The sequence below is a fragment of the Phascolarctos cinereus genome, unplaced genomic scaffold, assembly GCF_003287225.1.
Source record: "Phascolarctos cinereus isolate Bilbo 61053 unplaced genomic scaffold, phaCin_HiC Scaffold_7;HRSCAF=346, whole genome shotgun sequence".
Classification (NCBI taxonomy): domain Eukaryota; kingdom Metazoa; phylum Chordata; class Mammalia; order Diprotodontia; family Phascolarctidae; genus Phascolarctos; species Phascolarctos cinereus.
In genome coordinates, this window is record NW_027556180.1 from 170,940,501 (window position 1) to 170,961,914 (window position 21,414).

Here is a 21,414-nt window from a genome sequence, read left to right on the forward strand (position 1 = left end):
AAAGATACAACTTATTAATGTTGACATTTACTATAACTACCATGTATTCAGTAACATTTATTTCTGGCATTCGCATTCATAGTTTAAACTATGCTTTGAAAGAGTTTAGCATCCCTTTCCCCCAATTAAATGGCAGTCATCAGTACATCAACTAATATACCTCAGCCCAATGTTGAGAATAAGAAAATCATAGCTTTTGTATAAACATTTCATGGGGGGAAGGGACCATTTCATCATTGTTAATTTCTCAACTTTTTATCTTTTCAATATATACAAATTTATATATTTGTTCCATTCAGTTGGCTATTTACCTGTTTTCCTCTGAAAGCAAGGATGTAAACTTTGACAATGGTCATGAAAACACAGTAAACTCTTTTTAATGTGATGACTGCTCATTTTAAAAACATTTAATGCTAAGTTGTCTTAAAATGAACTCTAGAGCAAAAAATAAAATGTAACCAAAAAACCATAACACAAGACAGTCTGTTTTCATGTGCAATTATATCTTTGATGCGAGGTTTAGACTTGCATCATTAACTTGTCATCCATTTCTTCCATCATCCTAGGTAGTCTATGGTGTATTCTGATTATGATGTCACTTTTGTTTTTCCTTCCTTTATTAACATCCATAAACTGTACCATTCTTCCTCAGGCTGTGGATTTTCACAGAGTAGTTAGTATGTCTTGTTGCTGTACTGCATGAAGCTGCTTATGAGGTCACATTTATTTACATGCTTATGTTGAGATGTCTTGTTCATTTTTTAAAAATTATCCATACTTGCCCATTTTGAGCACAGGCCTCCCAAGGCATGAACATCATTTTTCCTCCTCTATTATTGCATCCTCTGAATTTCTCCCTCCATTGCTGTTCTTTCTATGTCCTACCTATTGCTCTTTGCAATATGTGCTTTAATATTTGAATCTGTGCAGTTTTCCCCTACTACTTTCATTCTTGTTTTTAAAGGACTCTTGATAAGATTAGCAAAGCTATAGATATATATCATTCCTGGCCCTCATTAAGAACATTGACCAAAAGCCTTTTATTCTTGTATCTTAAGACATAGCCCAGAAAGCGAAATCGTGTTTTCTGATGCTGCCTTCTTACCAAGTTGTTCACTTTTAGGATATCCTTTTCGCCTCCAAACCTCCTATGTTCATCTGGAAGTAATAATGAAAACCCTTGTGTTCCCAAGTTTCCTATTCAGTGTTTCATGATTCTTCCAGGTATTTTCTAGGTTCTTTCTAATAGTGTCATTCATTTCCACATAGAGAAGTGGGTAGGGTTCATAAAGTCTGACAAATTTCAGGAGGCCCTGATTATATGCCAAGACTTTATGATGGGTCGATTTAAGTTGCCAGGTCATCTCTGTATCTGTCAGCCACCGGCCACCACCTGGAACCTTTCATCTCTTCCCATGTACATTAATGGATATTTTCATTCAAACAATATCCACTGTGGAAGCAGCGAGGTTCTTTAGTTCAACTGGTACCTGAACTTCAAAGGACTCATGAGCTGTGTAATTATAGGGTGGTACCATACATGCTCTTCTTTCTTGAGAATATTTCTTTGGAATAACTCCAGACTTTTGTGACTACTTTGTCACTACTTTGTGACTCTAGGTACAACACGGGTTGGCAAGATGACATTTTCTTGATGTTTTTACTGTTGACTACCATCTTTGTCTTGATTTTCTTGTAATCCTGATTCTCCCTGATCATTCCTTTTCTGTTTCCTTAATGGGCTCCTCTTTCTTCTAAACCCATGTGTAGTATTCTTGAAGGTTCTGCCTTCTACATCTTATACTTTCTCGCCTGTGGGTCATACCCATTGCGACTGCTTCACCTGTCATGTGACTGGTCCCTACATCTACATGAGTATCAGTGATCTCATCTTGGGTTCCATTTCCAGATACCTGCTGGTCCCCTCTGCCTGAAAGTTCCATTATTACCTCAAATTCCACGTGTCTATGTGTAAACTCCTCATTTTCTTACTAAAACTGGCTGTTCAATTAAGAGTCTTGGGGGCAGCTAGGTGGCGCAGTGGATAGAGCATCGCCCCTGAAGTCAGGAGGATTTGAGTTCAAATCCCACCTCAGACCAAACACTTGACACTAGCTGTGTGACCCTGGGCAAGTCACTTAACCCTGATTGACTTAAAAAAAATAGATCTTTCACAGTTTGTCTTTTTGTTTGTGTTACTGTTGCTACCACCCTATTTCAGACTCACATTATTTCCCAGTTTGTTGCAATAGCCTGTTTTCCCTGCCTCCATTTTCTTTCCTCTCTAAGGCACCATTATAGATTGCTGTCAGATTGCTCTTCATAAAACACCGCTTTCATCATGCCACTCTCCTCTAAAAACTTGCAGTACCTCCCCACTGCTTATAGGAATGTATTTAGTTACCCAAGAAGTAATATTGGATTTGGAAACAGAGGACCTGGGTTCAGATCCTAGTCCTGCAACTTGCTACCTGTATTACTTTGACCTCATTCAAAAGGAACGTATTTTTCCAGCTTTGTCTGTCACTGTTCTTCTTTGTGAACTTCCCATTCCAGGAAAAAAATGAATTACTTTCTGTCCTCCAAATGTGCTTTGTGCTATCCCATCCGAATCTTTTCACATGCCATATCCTTTCTCTTATAATGTCTTACTTATCCTTTTCAGCCCACTTAAATTCCAATCCGTCTGGGACCTGGCTCAGATCCCATTTTCTGGGAAGTTTTCCCTGAGTGTCGCCCAGAAAGAAATAATTTCTTGAAAAGTGAAGAATGAAAAATAATGCTGTTGGGGACTCTGAGACACTGACTGAAAAGTTATCATACTTGATGTTAAATACTTAAAATTTAAATAGTGATCAAGTTTAGTTGGTTATATTAATGCTTTATATTAAGTTTCTGATAAAAATCAGTAAAAACAAATAGCTGTTCCCTTCTTGGAACTCCTGTTGCCATGTATACCATTCAACTCATCATTTAGTATTCTTTGGTTTTTAAAAATGCATTATCACTGTCTGCAGCATGAAAACTTCTAGAGGACATAAACTGTGTTGTAATTCTTTGAGAGTCATTGCTTTCCATTAAAGTTGGTATTAGTTGTTTGATTAGATATCATTATATTCTGTCTGCACTCTGGTTCTGCTCAGGAGAGTTTGGGGGTTTTCAACATTCCTTTCTCATTTGTTTCCCACCCATTAGAAGTTTCCTTTATTATCTTATTTCTTTCCAGTAAGCTCCAATGCATTCCTAACAGATTTGGATCTGGAAACCTTTAAAAAATACATTACAGTTACCTTTTAGGATCGTTGTTAATGAGATCTTGAGGATTGTGTCGCTGGACTGTGTCAGTGTCCCTTAATTGCCCTCCCTGGTCAAGTCTCTCCCCACTCAGCTAAGTAATTTTCCTGAAGCACAGATCTGTAAACTCTAGTGACTTCCTATTTCCTTTCAGGTAGGAGTTCTTAACCTGGAGTCCTTGGGTCCTTTAAAAGGTCTGTGTACTTGTTGGATAAGAAAACAGTCACGTTTTTATTTAAAAGGTAGCATTTACTTCAGTTATGAATTTTAAAAACGTTCTTCTGAGAAGGGGCTCACCGGTTTCCCCAGACTACCACAGGGGTCCATGGCACCAACAAGGTTAAGCGGCCATGCTGTAGGATAGAATGCAGGCTCCTGTGTGGCTTCTGAAGCCCTCCACAAACTAGCCCCCATCCTTCCCTTGACTGTCCAGCCTCACTGGCCTCTTCACCAATGCCCAGTGTCTGGCACACAGCAGGTGCTGATTAAATTCTTGTTGATGGCTTGATGGACAAAAGTCACTTAGTAGGCTCAACTTCACTAAATAAAAAGGTGGTTTTGCTCTATTTTGGAATGCATTCAAATTGTAGGGGACATTTTTTTAGCTCATTTCAAATAAAAAATATCAAGATGGCTTCTGCAAGATGACATGTCCTGGGAGATGTCCCAGTGCCCATCAGGAAGAAGAGAGGATGCCAAGAGGGAGGGAGCAGGGCAGCCTGGAGGAGGAAGGGGGCGGCCTCGAGCCCCGCCTAACCGCCACCCGGTCACGTGGTCTTAGCCCCCGCCTGCTTTCCTGCTCGACCTGCAGTTTTTCCCTTTAGGCTCTGTCTCTGTTTATTGTAAGCCTGTCCCAGAGATCCGGATCACTTCTTTCCAGAGGGACAAGCCAGTTTTGAATCTGGGAGGTTCTGTTCTCCTGACTCTAGAAAACTTCCTCTTGAGGCCAGTCATCATGATTCATTTTGACGGGCCATTCTGGCTGGAGCTGAGTGAGCACAAGGGTGAGTCCTGGATGGCTCCTATTCCCAAGACCTCCAGGTTGCGTGGATGTACTGCCATGGAGAGCCAAACCCCTGTCCCCAAACGGCCGTTACTAACTACCGCTTGGGGCGGTTCATTTTTGAGGAAGGTTCTCACTGTGTTCTAGTGCAGAATTGGCCCCATCACTGGGAGAGGAAACCCCAAGCCTCATTGCTTTGCCTTCTGGTCTCTAGATTTTGGATGTGATCTTCTCTAGCTTAGAGAGCTGTGGGCAATTTTATATGCTAATTAAGGGACTGAGGCAATTTAGAAACTTATATTATGGCTGCTTTTGTCTGCCCACCTTCCTGACCTAAGCAGGGACAATTCATAAACCCTGCTTTTGCTTAGCTTAACTTAAAAAATAATTGTGTTGATGATGCCTTTTGATTTTATATCATTTATTTCCAAATATCCCTCTTTCTAATGAACCTCTGTGTTTAAAAATTCCCCAGCAGACTTTCTCATTGACCATGTCTTACAGTGAATGGAATATTCCACACCCTTCCTCTCCCACCTTTCCAGTGGAGAGGGAGAAGTGTATTGTGTTCTGTCTCCTGGGGCCAAGCTCTGTCATTCTATTTATTTCTGCAGCATTCAGTTTCATTTTATTGTTCTTTTCATTTATATTGTATATTGTTCTCCTACTTCTGCTTTCTTTGGTCTGCATCTGTTTATATAATTCTTCCAGTTTATATAATTCTTTGGTTGTAATATAATTTCTGTATAATTATTCTGAATTTATCAGTCATTTTTCACATATGAAATAATAGTACTTTATTACATTCATGCACTGCAAATTGCTTAGTTATTCTAGTCAGTGAAGACTCATTTTATTTTCAGTTGTTTGCTACTAGAGAAAAGTACTGCTATGAATATTTTAGTAGATATAGGACCTTTCTTTTTTGCCTTGGCTTTATATGCCATATATCCTCTTAATGTATATGCCTAGTACTGAGATACATAGTTAGCAATGGGATGTCTAGGTCAAAGGGTATAGAGACATTTAAGTCACTTTTTTTGCATAGTTCCAAATTATTTGGCCGTATAGTTGGATTGACTCAAAGAGATTCACCAATTGCTTATTAGTATACTGTTTATTTTAAATTTTGCAAGGCCTAAAATCTTATCTCTTGCCACAGTCTTCCTTCTGTGTAATGCAACTCATAAAAAGGCCCTGAAGACATGAATGGGAAAGCTTTTTTCCTAGATACACTACTTAATTTTAAGAAGAGTTGATTCAGTTTAATTCAGCAAGCATTTATTAAGTTCTTACAGTGCTAGGTGCTAGGCATATCAAGACTAAACCTAAGCAGGCCCTGCTCTTGAGGAGTTTACATTCTACTGGAACAAAAATTTTTATGGTGAAGGCCACTTCATTTCTTCACACAGGCAGCAGTGAATACAACTTGGGCATCTGCCTATGGGCCCATCCACCAGAGATTAATGGCTTTTCTCTAGGTTGTTTCATTGTGCATTTTTTATCATAATGGTAAAATTACTGTACCTCTAAATCTTTAATGATGAGGTTGTGGTTGTTAAAACAAAGGTAGGCCAAGTAGACCTTAAGTAAAGATTGCTTTACTGGGGAGATTGTGTAGTAGAAGTGAGAGGGGAAAACACTACCATTCTGTTGCAGTGTAGCTCAGAGGAGGAAGCATATAATATTTTAAGATATTGCCATTAATTGGTCCTTAGCTTTTAGGTTAATGTGGATTCCTCGATTTTGAGCAAAGGTCTGAAACTTTAAGGAAGGTCTATTACCAGTAGGTGGCACAGTTACAGTAACCTCTGAATGAGAAAACTACTTGGGTAAGGCATTTGAGCATCGCCTCCGTTTATAATCCATTTATTTTGTGACAAAAAGTAATTAGTGCAGTCTTGGGATTAGAAGTGTTTTGTGTAGAATTTCTTTTTTGAAATTTCTGTGTAAATCACTCCCTTTTAGTGATGTAGCATGCATGTATTTCACTCTGGAGCTAATTTGTGTTTGGGAGTTATGCTTTCCTTTCATGGTGTTTCTTTCTTTTTTTTTTCTTTTTTTTTTTTTTGGGTGGCGAGTGATATTTGTAGAACTGCAAAGGGAGAAAGTTGTTATGTTTGGAGTTGAAAGGTTTGGAATAGGATTCATTCTTTCCTGTGAATAAAATGAAATTCTTTACTCAATGCCAACATACTTTCAGAGAAAATTACTTGATTAGTTTAAAAAACTTCATTCTGCATTAATACGTCACCCAAACATCACTTGCAAATGTAGTTGTCTAACATAGCCGTGCAGTTCCCTGCCAAATGACCACTTTAGCCACAGAAGGTTAGGCTTGCTTGGGGAAAGAATATTGAAGGTTCTCTTCCTGTTGATCTAAATCTTTTTGCTAAAGCTATATAGTCCAGGGTACCAGTCATACATTAAGAATTGAGGTTCTTTCTTTGTAGGACAGTGAAATAATCACTATATAGGTTTATGATGGAACATATAAGCCAGACCTGGCTTTTATGTTTTCTCTTAGAGACAAGGAATTATAGATACAAGACAATTTCAGGTTTTAAAAGAAAATAGTGTAGCATTAACATCCCATGGAAAATTTTTGCTTAAGTGGTTATGCCCAGAAAAAAAAAATGAGTATTTTAGTGAGCCTGATGATTAGCATGAGTACATATAATATTTATAGATTTTGTCAAAATTATTAATTTTAAAAACAAAATTTTTAAAAATCTTTTTAAAAAAGAAAAGTTTTTTTTAAACGTCAGTCTTTTATATTCATTTGCAGTTGTTTATGTTTTTGTTCTCAAGTCAATCAACAAGCATTTATAAAGCATAAGAATGTTCTAGGCACTGGGAATATAAAGCCAAAAATGAAACAATCTTGCATTTCAAGATGTTTACATTATATTGAAGAAGACAGCATGAACTTTTACATGCCTACAGAATTGAATATATGCACATATATAATACATATGTAAAACAAACTAAACGCAAGGTAGTTAAATACAAAGTCATTAGGGAGAGAACTTTCAATTTTAGAGGTTATAGAACAACAGAGACTTTTTGAGTCCGATCTAATTTAGAGTCCAAGCAATACCTGAAAAGAAACTCCTCCCACAACATATCCAACAAGTAGATACCCAGTCTTTATTTGAATATGTCCAGTTAGGGAGAGCCCACTTCACCTTTTGGATGACTCTCATTGTTATTTGCATTTTGGGAATGGTCACTCATTGCTTTTCATTCTCCTTCTTTCAGTCATCAGCAGGCACATTAAGTCCTACTGTGTGCCTGACAAGCTGAACAAGTTTAATCCCTCTTCTGTGGGGTGATCTTTCAAATACTTAAAGACAATTACCGTGTTTTACTTAAGGCTTTTATTCTTTAGGCCAAAGCATCCTCAGTTCTTTCCTCATATGGCATCGTCTGGAAATTCTTCAGCATGTGTGGATGTTTTTTCCTACATGTTCTTAGCTTAGTAATATCTTCCTAAAATGTGGTACCCAGAAACAGACATAATATTCCATATGTGTGCTTCCTGCCACATAATACAGTGGGACCATCATCTTCCTAGGCCTCTCTTAATGCAGTCTGGCATTGCAGTAGTCTTCTTGCCTCCTCTGTTACACTGCTAACTCATATTCAGCTTTCAGTCTTTTGAAATCTTTATCATCTTTTTTGGGCAAACTGTTGGCTTGTCAGTACCTCCCCCATCTTAGACCTATGAACTGGATTTTTTTAATTTAAGGGAAACACTTTTATTTAAGCCTATCAGATTTCATGTCAGTGGCTTTGTTGAGCCTTGTTGAACCCTAATGCTTTCGTTAGGGTTAGCTAACCTTCCTAGCTATGTGTCATTAAAAAAAATTCGATCAGCATGGCATTTATACTTTTGCTGAAGTGATTGATAGACACGTTCGATGGCATTGTACTTGCAAAACATTCCAGGAAAGATTTCCTTCCAAATGAACATTGAACCATTGATGACTATTTTTTAATGTCTGATCATCTAGCCAGTTACCTAAATTGGATAAGAGGGCTCAGAAGAGAGCCTCTAGGAATGCCCTACAGTTAGGGGACTATTCTGAGATGAGCCTGTTTGATACTAGAACAAAGTGAGACACTCAGTTTAATATTCCACAGTCAAAAAAATGAAATTTACTCAAAAAGGAAATTCATTAGGGATACAGAGAGCAAATTCAGCTGATTCTTCTCTGCTTGAGTTGCCTGTGGTATTCAGCCCCCCAAACATCAGGCCTCCCTCCTCTGGAGTTCACTGGGACTGTTTTGTACTAATGTAAACAGAAAGTGATGTCAGTGGCCATTTTGAGCCAATCAAATATCTAAGATGCTTCTAATACTTTTATGACAAGGAAAAAAAACTAGCCTAATTTACATGGAGGGAAGGGTTGCTGGAATATTTCTCTTACCATAGAAACTGAAATCATTTGCTCCAGTAAAAGAGATTGATAAAGAGTTTTTAGACAGATATGAATGTGGTGGACAAAGAGAGTATCTGGGGGCAGTGCCTATCCACCTGTGACAACAGTGTGAAGAGAGGTCAAGAACAATAACTATTAAAAACACTGTTGGATTTAGCAATTAAGAGATTATTTATAATCCTGGAAAGAACAGTTTCCTATGAGTGGTGGATTTGGAAGCCAAATTTCCAAGGGATTGAGAAGTGAGAGGAAGGTAAAAAGGTGAAGAAAATGAAGGCTTTTCTTAGGAGTTTTCTAGAAAAGAGAGGAAAGAGGGGGCTAGTAATTAGAAAGAATAACAGCTTTGTGAAGTGAAGGTTTTCAAATATTGGAGAGATCTGGACATATTTGATAACAAGAGAAAGAATGAAATTTTTTTTCCCTTTTCTCTTTCTGTTTCCCTCTGTTCCTCCATCCTTGTGTGTATGTATATAATATAGGTTTGTATGCTGGAGATAGGAAGAGATGGTGTCAGGGATGCAAGTAAAGAAGTTGACCTTTAAAAGAAAGGCCACCTCACCCACAGAGACTGAGAATGAAGGAGAGCATAGGGCTTATGTAGAGTGATTTTTTAAAAAATTATTTATTTTTAGTTGTAGAGTGATTTTGAGAGAGAAAATAAAGGAGAAGAAGGAAGTTAGGGTGGGGGTTATCTTTCATTTCTTTGGTAAAATAGATGGGGGGGATCTTACAGTGAAAGCAAAGGTATCATCTAGGAAGCCTGAGAAAAGAAGTTTGGAACAGCTGTTTGAGGAATAGACTGTCCATAAGGAAAGAAAAATGGGATTGTCATAGCATTGAGAGCCCAGAAGAGACTGTAAGTGAACCCAGTCAGCACAGTTGCATGACTTTTCTTAATGGCATTCAACAGTTTATATAAATCTTCCCAGTTTTCTCTGAAAGCATCCCTTTCATCGTTCTTAGGATGCAAAAATATTCCATTATATTTATATACTATAATTTGTTCAGCCATTACCCAATTGATGGGTGAACCCATTTAGTTTCTAATTCTCTGCTCTGACAAAAAAAGCTGTTAGGAATATTTTTGTACACATGAGCCCTTTTCTTCTCTGATCTTTTTGAAGTACAGGCCTGGTAATGGTATTCCTGGGTCAAAGGGGTGTGTGTGTGTGTGTGTGTGTGTGTGTGTGTGTGTGTGTGTGTGTGTGTAATGTTAGAGACTTTGGGCATACTTCCAAATTGCTTTCCAGAATAGCCATACCAATCCACAACCCTAGTAAGTACCCCAGTGTTCTTGTCCTTTTTGCCAGTCTGGTGGGTATAAGATACAACCTCGGAGATGTTTTAATTTGCATTTCTCTAATTACTAGGGGTTTGGGCATTTTAAAATGATTGTCGATTGCATGCGTTTCTTCATTTGAAAGCTGCCTGTTGCCATTTGTCTGTTGGGGAATGGCTAGCATTCTTGTTTATTTCAATTTATTTCTTGTATATTTTAGATAGCAGGTTTTTATCAGAGAATCTTGCTCCAAAGATTTATCAGTTAACTATTTCTCTGCTTATTTTAACTAAATTGCTTTTGTTTGTGTGAAAACTTTTAAATTTTGTGTAATCAAAAAAAGCCATTTTGTGTTATGATCCTTTCTATCTCTTGATCATGAACTCTTATCCATCTATAGTTGCAAAAAGTATTTTTTCCCTTGCTTTTCTAATTTGTGATGTGAGTTTTTATGTTTGAGCTACAAATATATCCATGTGTAGCTTATTGTGGTATAGGATGTGTGAGATGTTGGTTAAAATCTTATTTTTGCCAGATGGCTTTCCAATTTTCCTGAAAGTTTTTGGCAAATAGTGAACCTTTCCCATGGTGGTTGAGTTTATTGAACATTATACGATTATGTTTATTCTTTACATTATGTACTTTAACATTCCACTGATTGACTTCTATTTTTTAACCAGAATGAAATAGTTTTGACTATTACTTCTTTGCTATATAGTTTGATATTTGATATGTTAGGCCTTTTTCATTTTTTACCTTAGAGAGTCTTGATTTTTTCTTTCTCCAGATGAATTTTGCTACTATTATTAAATTCTCTGAAGTAATTCTTTGGTAGTTTGACTGATGAAAAACTGAATAAGCATTTCTGTAAAGAGTATATTTGATTAACTTTTCTTTTAAACATTTAGATGCCATGTCATTTGATGAATCTGTGTTAAATATTTATATTGGTTATCATGCCTCTAAGTATACAGCACTTTCCCTATTTTTAATTTCTTAAATTAAAAAAAAATTATTTTGTTAGATATTTCCTATTTACATGTAAAAAAGTTTAATGCTCATTTTTTTAAAAATTTTGAGTTTTAAATTCTTTTTCTTCTTCCCTTACGTCCCATATGAAAAGGAAAACAATTCGATATCGATTATTCATGTAAATTCATGCAAAACACTTCCATGCTAGCTGTGTTGCAAAAGAAAACAATAAAAATAAAATTAAAAAACTGTACTTCACTCTGCATTGATAATTCATCAGTTCTGTCTCAGGAAATAGCATCTTTCTTTTTTAAAAAATTTTATTAATTTATTTTGATTTATCAACAATTACTTCCATATGCTTTTGAGTTGAAAATTTTTCTCCCCTTTCCTCCTCCCCCCCACCCTCCCCAAGATGGTGCACAATCTGATATAGGCTTTACATTTACATTCCTATTAAACATATTTTCACATTAGTGAAGTTGTAAATAAAAATTAAAACCAATAGGAGGAACCACCAGAAAGAGGAAACAAAACTCAACAGAAGAGAAAAAAAATAGCAATTCAAATTCCATAGTTCTTTCTTTGATGTGGATAGCATTTTCCATCACGAGGCCTTTGGAGATGTCTTAGATCCTTGTATTGCTGGGAAGGGTTAAGTTTATCAATGTTAGTCATCACACAACATGGCTGTTATTGTGTACAACGTTCTCTTGGTTCTGCTCACTTCACTCAGCATCAGACCATATAAGTCTTTCCAGGTTTTTCTGAAGTCAGCCTGTTCATCATTTCTTATAGCACAATAGTATTCCATTACATTCATATACCACAACTTGCTCAGCCATTCCCCAATTGATGGGCATCCTCTCAATTTCCAATTCTTTGCCACCACAAAAAGAGCTGCTATGAATATTTTTGTACATGTGGGTCCTTTTCCCATTTGTTTGATCTCTTTGGGATATAGCCCTAGAAGTGCTATTGCTGGGTCAAAGGGTATGCACATTTTTGTAGCCCTTTGGGCATAGTTCCAAATTGTTCTCCAAAATGGTTGGATCATTTCACAACTCCACCAACAATGCATTAGTGTTCCAATTTTCCCACATCTTTCCAACATTTATCATTTTCCTGTTTTGTCATGTTGGCCAATCTGATAGGTGTGATGTGGTACCTCAGAGTTGTTTTGATTTGCATTTCTCTAATCAATAACGATTTAGAGCGTTTTTTCATATGACTATAGATGGCTTTAATTTCTTCATCTGAGAACTGTCTGTTCATATCCTTTGACCATTTATCAGTTGGGGAATGGCTTGTGTTCTTATAAATTTGTCTTAATGCTCTATATATTTTAGAAATGAGGCCTTTATCAGAGAGACTGGTTGTAAAAATTCTTTCCCAGTTTTCTCCCTTCCTTCTAATCTTGTTTGCACTGGCTTTGTTTGTGCAAAAACTTTTCAATTTAATGTAATCACAGTTATCCATTTTGCTTTTCATAATGTTCTCTATCTCCTGTTTGGTCATGAATTCTTCTGTTCTCCATAGATCTGATAGGTAAACTATTCCATGTTCTACCAGTTTACTTATGGTATCAGCCTTTATATCTAAGTCCTGAACCCATTTTGACTTTATTTTGGTATATGGTGTGAGATTTTGGTCTATGCCTAGTTTCTGCCATGCTCTTAGGAAATAGCATCTTTCATCCTGTGTCCTTTGGAAATGTCTTGGATCGTTGTTTTAATCAGAGTAGCTAAGTGTTTAACAGTTAAACATCCTTACGCTATTGCTGTTACTACATACAATATTGGTATAAATGTTCTCCCGGTTCTGTTTATTTAACTTTGCATTAGTTCTTAAATTTTCCCCAGTTTTTCTGAAACCACCCTGCTCATTCTTTCTTATGACAAAATAGTATTCCATCAAATCTTATACCACAATGTTCAGCTATTGCCCTAATTGATGGGTATCTCTTCAATTTTCAGTTCTTTGCCACCACAAAAAGAGCTGCTATAAATATTTTTGTATAAATAGGTTCTTTTCCCTTTTTTCTAGTGTCTTTGGGATAGAGACCTAGTAATGATGTTGCTGAGTCAAAGAGTACGCACAGTTTTGTAGCGTTTTCAGCATAGTTCTGAATTGTTCTCCAGAATGGTTGGACTAGTTCACAACTCCATGAGCGGTGAATTAGTGTCTTAATTTTTCTACCTCTCCTCCCACATTTGTCATTTTCCTTTTCTGTCATGTTAGTCAATCTGATAGGTTTGAGGTAGTATCTCAGAGTTGTTTTAATTTGCATATCTCTAATCAGTAGTGATTTAGAGCATTTTTTAAAGTGGCTGTTTATTGCTATGATTTCTTCTTCTGAAAATTGCTTGTTCATATCCTTTGACTGTTTATCAACTGGGGAATAGCTCTTATTTTTTATAAATTTGGCTCAGTTCCTTATATAATTGAGAAATGAGGCCTCTGTCAGAGAAACTTGCTCTAAATTCTTTCGCCCCAGTTTCCTGTTTCCCTTCTAATTTCGGCTACATTAATTGTGTTTGTGCAAAAGCTTTTTAATTTCATGTGATCAGAATTATCTTAAATTTTACTTTCCATAGTCCTCTCTATTTCTTGTTTAGTCATAAACGTATCTCTTATCTGTAGGTCTGACAGGTGCTTCCTTAATTTACTTATGTTATAACCCTTTATATATAAAACTCATATATCTCATTTATCCATTTTGACCATGTCTTGATATGTGTTGTAAGATGTGGGTCTGTTAGGTCTGTGCCTAGTTTCTGCTAAACTGCTTTCCAATTTTCCCAGCTGTTTTAGTCAAATGGTAAGTCAGTCCTTACCCTCAAAACTTTCCTCTTTGGGTTTATCAAACACTAGATTACTGTGGTCATTTACATACTGTGTATTGTGTTTACCTAACCTGTTTTTCTGATCCACCATTCTGTTTCTTAGCTAATATTAGATTGTTTGATGGTTACCACTTTGTAATATAGTTTGAAATTTGAAACTTCTAGGCCATCTATTTCCTTAATCTTTTTTTTTTCATTGATCCCTTTAATATTCTTGACCTTTTGTTCTTCCAGATAAACTTTGTTACTCTCTTTTCTAGCTTTATAAAATAATTGTTTGGTAGTTTTATTTGCTATATAACATGGAATAAGTAAATAGGTAGAATTGTCATTTTTTTATTGTATTGGCCTGGACTACCCATAAGCAACGAATATTTCTCTATTGGTTTAGATATGTCTTTATTTGTGTAAAAAGAGTTTTGTAATTATGTTTATGATCCCTGGGTTTGTCTTGGCAGATAGATTCCTAAATATTTTATATTGTCTATAATTATTTTAAATGGAGTTTCTCTTTCCATCTCTTCCTGCTGGGTTTTGTTGGTATTATATAGAAACGCTGATGATTTATGTGGTTTTATTTTATATCCTACAACTTTGCTGAAGTTGTTAATTATTTCAACCAGGTTTTTAGTTGATTTTCTAGAGTTTTTTAAGTATACCATCATATCATCTGCAAAGAGTGATAGTTTTATTTCCTCATTGACAATTTTTATTCTTTCAAATTTTTTTACTTGTCTTATTGATAGTTTCCCTGCTTATCCCTTTTAACTAAATCTGTTTTTGCTTTTCCTTTGTCTGAGATGATGATTGCTACTGGTGCCTTTGTAACTTTAGCTGAAGCATAATACATTCAGCTCCAGCTGCTTATTTTAACTCTTGTGTTTCAAGTGTGTTTCTTGTAAACAGCACATTGTTGGATTCTGGTTTCTTATCCATTCTGCTTTCCACTTCCATTTTATGGGCAAGTTCATTCCTTTCACATTCACAGTTATAATTACTAACTGTGCTTTTCCCTCCATCCTATTTTCTTCTAATTATTTTTCTTTCTTTTTATCCTATCCCTCCTCTAAAGTCCACTGCCGCCTTTTATCGGTGCACCCTTTTATCACACTCCTCTCTCCCCTTATCTCCATCTTCTCCTGTTTCCTTCCTCAGTAAGATAAATGTTTATTACTAATTGAGAAGGTGTATATATTTTCCTTCGAGCTAGTTTAGATATGAGTGAGATTCAAGCATTGATTCCCCCCATTTCCCTCTTTATTATAAAAGCTCCTCCCTGTGCACCTCTTTTATGTGAAATAATTTCCCCCATTCTTCCTTTCCCTTCTGTCTTCTCCTAGGGGATCCCTTTTTCTCACCTAACATTTTTTTTTCATCCTTCCAACATAATCGACTCACTCCTGCACCCTCTTTCTATGTAGAATCTAACTACCCTGATAATGATAAAGTTCTATTTATCCATTGTTTTCCAAGCTAATTCTGGGACTTTGGAGGTTTTCTGTGTTTCCAAGGTGGTGTAATTTGAGAAGTGTGGTCTCTGCTGTCCTGGTCTGAACACTGGTCCTTTCCCAAGAAAGATCCCTGATCCCCTAGGATTATAATTGATGCTACTCCTGATCCCTTGAGACCAAAAGTGGTACTGCCCTGCAGTATTCCTTCCACTCCCTCTTGACTAAAAGTGCTCTTCCCTGGCCTTAAACCATGACCCAGAAGTAGACATAGGCGACAGAGTCACTACACATTTGCCCCTCGCGGCTTCCACTTCCCCTTGAAAGTGCTTCTTCCTACTCTTGAACTATACCCAGAAGTAGGTATATGGAATTTTTTTCTAAAGAAGTTTGGCAGTGGAAACAGTACCTGGTCCTATGTCGATGCTAGCATAGAGGTCCCCCAGGATCTCTCTTTCTGCCCAGTTGCCATGTCCCCTGACCATCTTTGGCTTGATAGATCCTGAAGCTGCTGCTGTTTCTTTTGCCACCACCTAGTTCCACCACTGGGGTTTTATGCAGTGGGCTCAGGGTCAGCCTCTACCCTCACGTCACAGATCTCTCTTTCCAACCTCTTATGTTTTCTTGGGCTGAGATGGATGTTTTTTCACTCTGACTTTTTGTTTACTCTGCTTACTCCAGAAGTCTAATTGTGGTGTTATTTGAAAGTTGTTCGGAAGGGAGTGTTGGGAGATCCTGACTGAGTGCTTCTCTATTCATCCATCTTGACTCTGTCCCCAGAAGTACACTGTTCATCTTTTTAAATTAAGTATGTTTTTATTATTGCCTTGTCTGAGATCATCTGCTTTTGAGTTACTGAAGTGTTATAGATTTTACTCGACTCTTTATTTTTACTGTATGAGTCCTTTTTTTTGTTTGTTTTGTTTTGTTTTTAGGCAGTGGGGTTAAATGACTTGCCCAGGGTCACACAGCTAGTAAGTGTTATGTGTCTGAGACCGGATTTGAACTCAGGTCCTCCTGAATCCAGGGCCAGTGCTCTATCCACTGTGCCACCTAGCTGCCCATTGTATGAGTTCTTTTTTAAGTGTTTCTTATAAAAAGCATATTGTTGAATTTTTCATTTCTAATCCATTATTCTACTCTTCTTTGTTTTGTGGGTGATTTTATGCTTTTTATGTTCACATTTCTGATTATTAATTCTGTATTTTCTTGTATATTTTTCCTTTTGCCACATATCTCTTTACAAAGAAAGGGCTGTTGAGAGAAAATTGTGTTCAGCACTAATGCTGTATTTTTGATGTCATACTTTCTTCCCTCTTTCCTCCTCTCCCCTCATCTTTGCTCCAATAAGCTTTTTTCTTTTCCCTTCCCTCCCTCTTTGTTCATCACAAGTTCTCAACCTTGTTTTCCTTTACTTTTATTAATCATTTTATGCTCCACCCCTGAAGACAGAATTTGTTTTGCTTAATACTAATTCCTTCCTCTTACTTTCCCTTTCCCCAGGCCTTGTTTTACCTGATTCCCTATTGTTTATTTTATTTCTATACCAAACTGTGTGTATGTGTGTGTGTATCTGTCTGTCTGTTTTGTGAAATGATAAGTTCTACCCCTTTTCTCCTCTTCTTTTCTCTCTTCCCTTAGCTTTTTTCCTCTTCAAATCATCAAAATGTAATAAAATTGATCCAGCCCATTTCTTACCTGACTCTCTTCATAACCCTTGAAGACATTAGGGTTTTGAAGGGACACTTGTTTCTTCAGAAATTAGAAATTGGATATTAGATTATCAACCCTGCATCATCAAGTGGTCCCTTCCAAGTGGCTCCTGTGCATTTATCTTTTTGTATCTTTTTCAATTCGTGTTTGCAATTCAAAGTGTTTCTCCAGCTCTTGTCTTTATCTTTTGTCTTCTAGAACAGGAGTCTAGAATAGGCATCAGCAAACTACATTTTAAAAATTGTATTTAAAAATTTAATAACTGTTCTAAGCTCATGGGCCATGCAGAAATCAGTGATAGGCCAGATTTTGCCTGTGTACCATAGTTTGCTGACCCCTGTTCTAGAATGTCATGTTCTAGACTTTCCTTTATAGTAGAAGGTTTTAAGTGATCCTAACTCTGGCTCCTTGATAGTTGAATTCTTTATGACTTCTTACTGCAGTTTTTCTTTGACTTGGAAGCTCTGGATTTTAACTATGACATTACTGGGAGTTTTCGTTTTTGGATTTTAGGAGGTGAAATCAGACATCAATGATGCCACACCAGGATGGCATCTTCAAGAGAAGAGGAGACTTAGAGGAACATAGTATCTTCAAATATTTGAAAGTCTTATTAGAAGAAGAGATGAAAGTTGTTTTATTAGGCTTTAGAAGGGGCAGAACATGGGTGGAGCTGCAAAAAGGCACATTTAGATGCCAGGAGCTTTCCAAAAGTGCGTTTGGCTGATTGCATCAGGAGAAAAGCAGAGGAGAATAAGAGGGGAAACAGTAGCCTTCTCCAGCTCCTAGAAGTAGCAATAGTAGGAGAGATTAGACACAAGTATATACGTTGAGAACAGGGAAATAGGACACAGCCAGCCTTGAAAGTGGGAAAAGAACCCATAAAGTGAAAGACAACATCAAGGGTGGCATTGGCATTTAAAATGTAATACGAGAAAATATATGCACAGTAGTTTGCAAACCTCACAGCACTGTACAGTGTCGGCTATTATTATTTATGAAAGAGTTTGTCTAATTTTGTACCTTTTGGGAGGTGGTAGGGTTTGCTTATGAGCTTGTTTCAAAGCGAGTTAATTTTAAATGCTTTCATGATGGATAGTTATCAAAGTTTATACCTTTGCTTTCAGATTATAAACAGTGTGATGAGCTGATTAAATGGACTGAGTAGGAATTTAGAATTGTGGAAGAGATAAGAAGCTGAGAAGTTGACAATACTGTAATTGTATTTTTAAAGTTGGAATAATAGTACAAAAGTTCCTGATTTTATTTTCCCCAACTGTAGGTTGAGGCACATTTTCTGGTATATTGGTTGTAATTGACATGTACTTGGGTAAGGATGCTCAAGTTGTTTCTAAAGGGTAACATAGACTATTAAGTCTAAAAGCCAGCAACAAAATATTTTATTGAAAATATGGTAGTGTTTGTCACAGCAGGTGCCAACAGCAATGTATTGTATTTTTTTCAAACTGAAAATGCTGCTCTTTATCTTGTGTAACTAACCCCTTTTTGGGTTTTTTAAAAAATATTAATTATATTAATAAGCCTTTTGTGAATTGAATGACATATGAAAAAATTGTTTCTTCTTCCAAAAATTTCTAATGGAAAATAAATCATTATGTTTCTGAACTATTTTTACAATGAGGTAATCAGGAATGCTTGGGTTGAAATGTTTAATTTTGTTTTATTGTGTATTGTATTAAGACCACATTTTAATAGAAATTCATGTGAGAAGAATCTTCTGAGACCATCTAGTCCAGGGATGGGGCAACCTGATCTAATCTAACTTCCTTCACTTAACATTTGGAAATTGTAATTTAAACTTTTATTCAGTTTTTATTGAAAGCTAAGCTCCAAAATGACTTTTGAAAAAGAGTCCCCAGTTGTATCATGCACATAAATGAACATTGTTTAACAGACTCAGAGCAAACAAGATGTTATAATCACATCTCTTGATACTAAAAAGGTTTTGTTTTTGTTTTAGATTTAGTTCTTAAAACAAAGGTAAATGCTGCTTTGTGACTGTTTTTGTCTGTTTGTTTGTATCCTAGGAGTTGTTTCATTAGTAGCCGTTCATCCTTCTACAGTGAGCGCTGTTGGGAAGCAGCTCTTGCCCAAAACTTTTGGACAGTCCAATGTCAACATCACCCAGCAAGTGGTAAGGAGTTCTTTGGTGGAGGGTGGAGTATTCCTTTGGCACATATGTCAGATTCATTACAGATAAATCAATGTGAGCATTGGTCTTTGTACTGGTAAATTTGCCGTGTACAGCAATATCTCATTGAGAGACATGACCCTTTTTATCTTTATAGGATTCAGTCTAATGATTCCTCTCAAATCTAGACTGTCAAGACTTCATTTCTTTGAAAAAGAGTTGGTATTTTTATTTGTTGGCTTTCCCTCTAAGAGATCTTAGCAGCAGCAGTAATGGTTTCTGTTTCTGTGCTGCTTCATAGTTCTTAAAGTACTTTGACACCTCATCTTCTTGAATGCCCACAGTGGCTCCACAAGGGAGTTAGGCCAAATATTGTTATTTATACTTGAGGGGTGCAGTTTCAGAGACAGAGGGAGGATAAGGGACTTTGCTAAGATCACACAACTGGTTAGGAACAGAGTTTGGGGATTACAAAGGACAACTTGTCTTTATAGTGTTCTGCCCTTTCCTCTATTAACTTTTCCAGCATCTACTTTACTATTTCCAAACATTTTATAAGTTTCCAAAAGGAACCTTTTGGTCTCTGATAATTTCCTGCTTTTGAATTAATGAATATTTGTTGTGCATTTATAATATATTATGGTTTATTTTGCACATTCAAAGCACATAACTAATTAATTTTTTTGAGATTAGGAGAGAAAGCTGTCTGTAGATCGAAGTTGATATGATGTTGATATTCACAATATTGAATCAGATCAGAATTCTTTGAACAAGTGATAAATACTAAATGAGAATTTCAAGTGAAAGCCAGAAACTTTTTTCAGTCTGGATTATGGAAAGTTATAGAAGGGATGGAGATGTAGAAGTAGAGGAAGAAACAGGTCTTTTAGAGTCCAATGAAGAGTTGATATAGGCTTGAGCAGTCACATGGAATGTGAGTAATTTCAAGTTGTGGATGACATTGGAAAATCCCTGAATAATTCTGATCAACGTGTGAGAGGGGAAGATTATTTTTGCCTTTTGCTAAGTGATTATAAAGGAAATGGGAAAGAATAAAGTAATAGCTTTCAGAAAATATCTGCTCATTTTAGTAATCACTATTTTTCTTAGTAATAAGCTGTTTTTGCCAAATGACATAACTACACATCTTTGTTTCACTGATTTCTTTTTGTTTCCTATCACATTCAGCTTCTGTCCTTTTGTCTTTTCTACCACTTTTAACAGATTAATTATAAGTAGTCTATCCCATAATTAAGTGAGCCTACAAGACTTTTTTTCTCGATTCTGTTTTGTAAACATCTTGTCTATGTAACCTTCTGCTGTTTTGCTTTCAATAAAATCATGATACACCTGCTCCATTTCTATATCCTTTTTTAAAAATCTCTATCTATAGTTCTTTCCCTGCTGTTTTTGGTCCAACTCTTATTCCAATAGTTTCATTAGGTGCCAATTATAGAGTTTCCATACTATCGATTCTTTCATACTTCCTTGTCTAGAATAACTACCTCTTGTGTAATAGAACTCCTCTTTGTATCTCTAGCTATCTGTTTTATGCCCACCATGTCCACAGACTGCTTAGAGCTTTCAAAACATAGGCACTTTGTTATTTCCATTTTATCCTGAAAATTTATGATTTTGTACTTTTTCAGGTACAGGCTGAACATTTATTTACAGTTTTCTCATATTAGCCTAAACTGCAGTTTGGATTTATCTGTAAGGTAACGAGTCAAAGTTTAATTTGTTATTTTCAATAAGGTTTTCATTCCCTCAGGAGGTCTGTTGTGTTCGTTGATATACATAAGTTGAAATATTTTCATTGATGAGAGGAACCTTTCTGTCAGATAATTTTTTTTTTGTGAGACAATTATGATTAAGTGACTTGTCCAGAGTAACACAGCTAGTGAGTGATATGTGTCTGAGGCCATATTTGAACTCAGGTCCTCCTCCTATTTTTTTTATTTTTTATTTTTAGGCAATTGGGGTCAAGTGACTTGCCCAGGGTCACACAACTAGTAAGTGTCAAGTGTTTGGTCTGAGTCTGGACTTGAGCTCAGGTCCTCCTGACTTCAGGGCTGGTGCTCTATCCACTGTGCCACCTAGCTGCCCCTAGAAGTCGGTATTTGACAATGAAGTAGATCACCCTTCAGGTGTTCTCTTTGGCTCAATATTGACCAGCTTGAATTATTATACTCTCTCTACTTAGTGGAGTGCCTGGGACATTGTAGGCGCTTAATAAATATTTTTTGAATGGAGATTTAATTG

General features: G+C 36.4%; 1 protein-coding gene across 3 annotated transcripts in view; it reads left to right on the top strand.

The window, feature by feature from the left end:
- Positions 1-21,414, top strand: part of TFDP1 (transcription factor Dp-1) — a 137,504-nt gene that overhangs the window by 82,052 nt on the left and 34,038 nt on the right. For 2 of the 3 annotated variants that reach the window (XM_020965161.2, XM_020965162.2), the window contains exon 4: positions 19,049-19,155. In XM_020965161.2, coding sequence (XP_020820820.1) covers positions 19,049-19,155 — 107 coding nt within the window. Of the gene's footprint in view, positions 1-4,205; positions 4,299-19,048; positions 19,156-21,414 lie in introns of those variants that run through there. The other variant, XM_020965163.2, reaches the window with a different exon arrangement.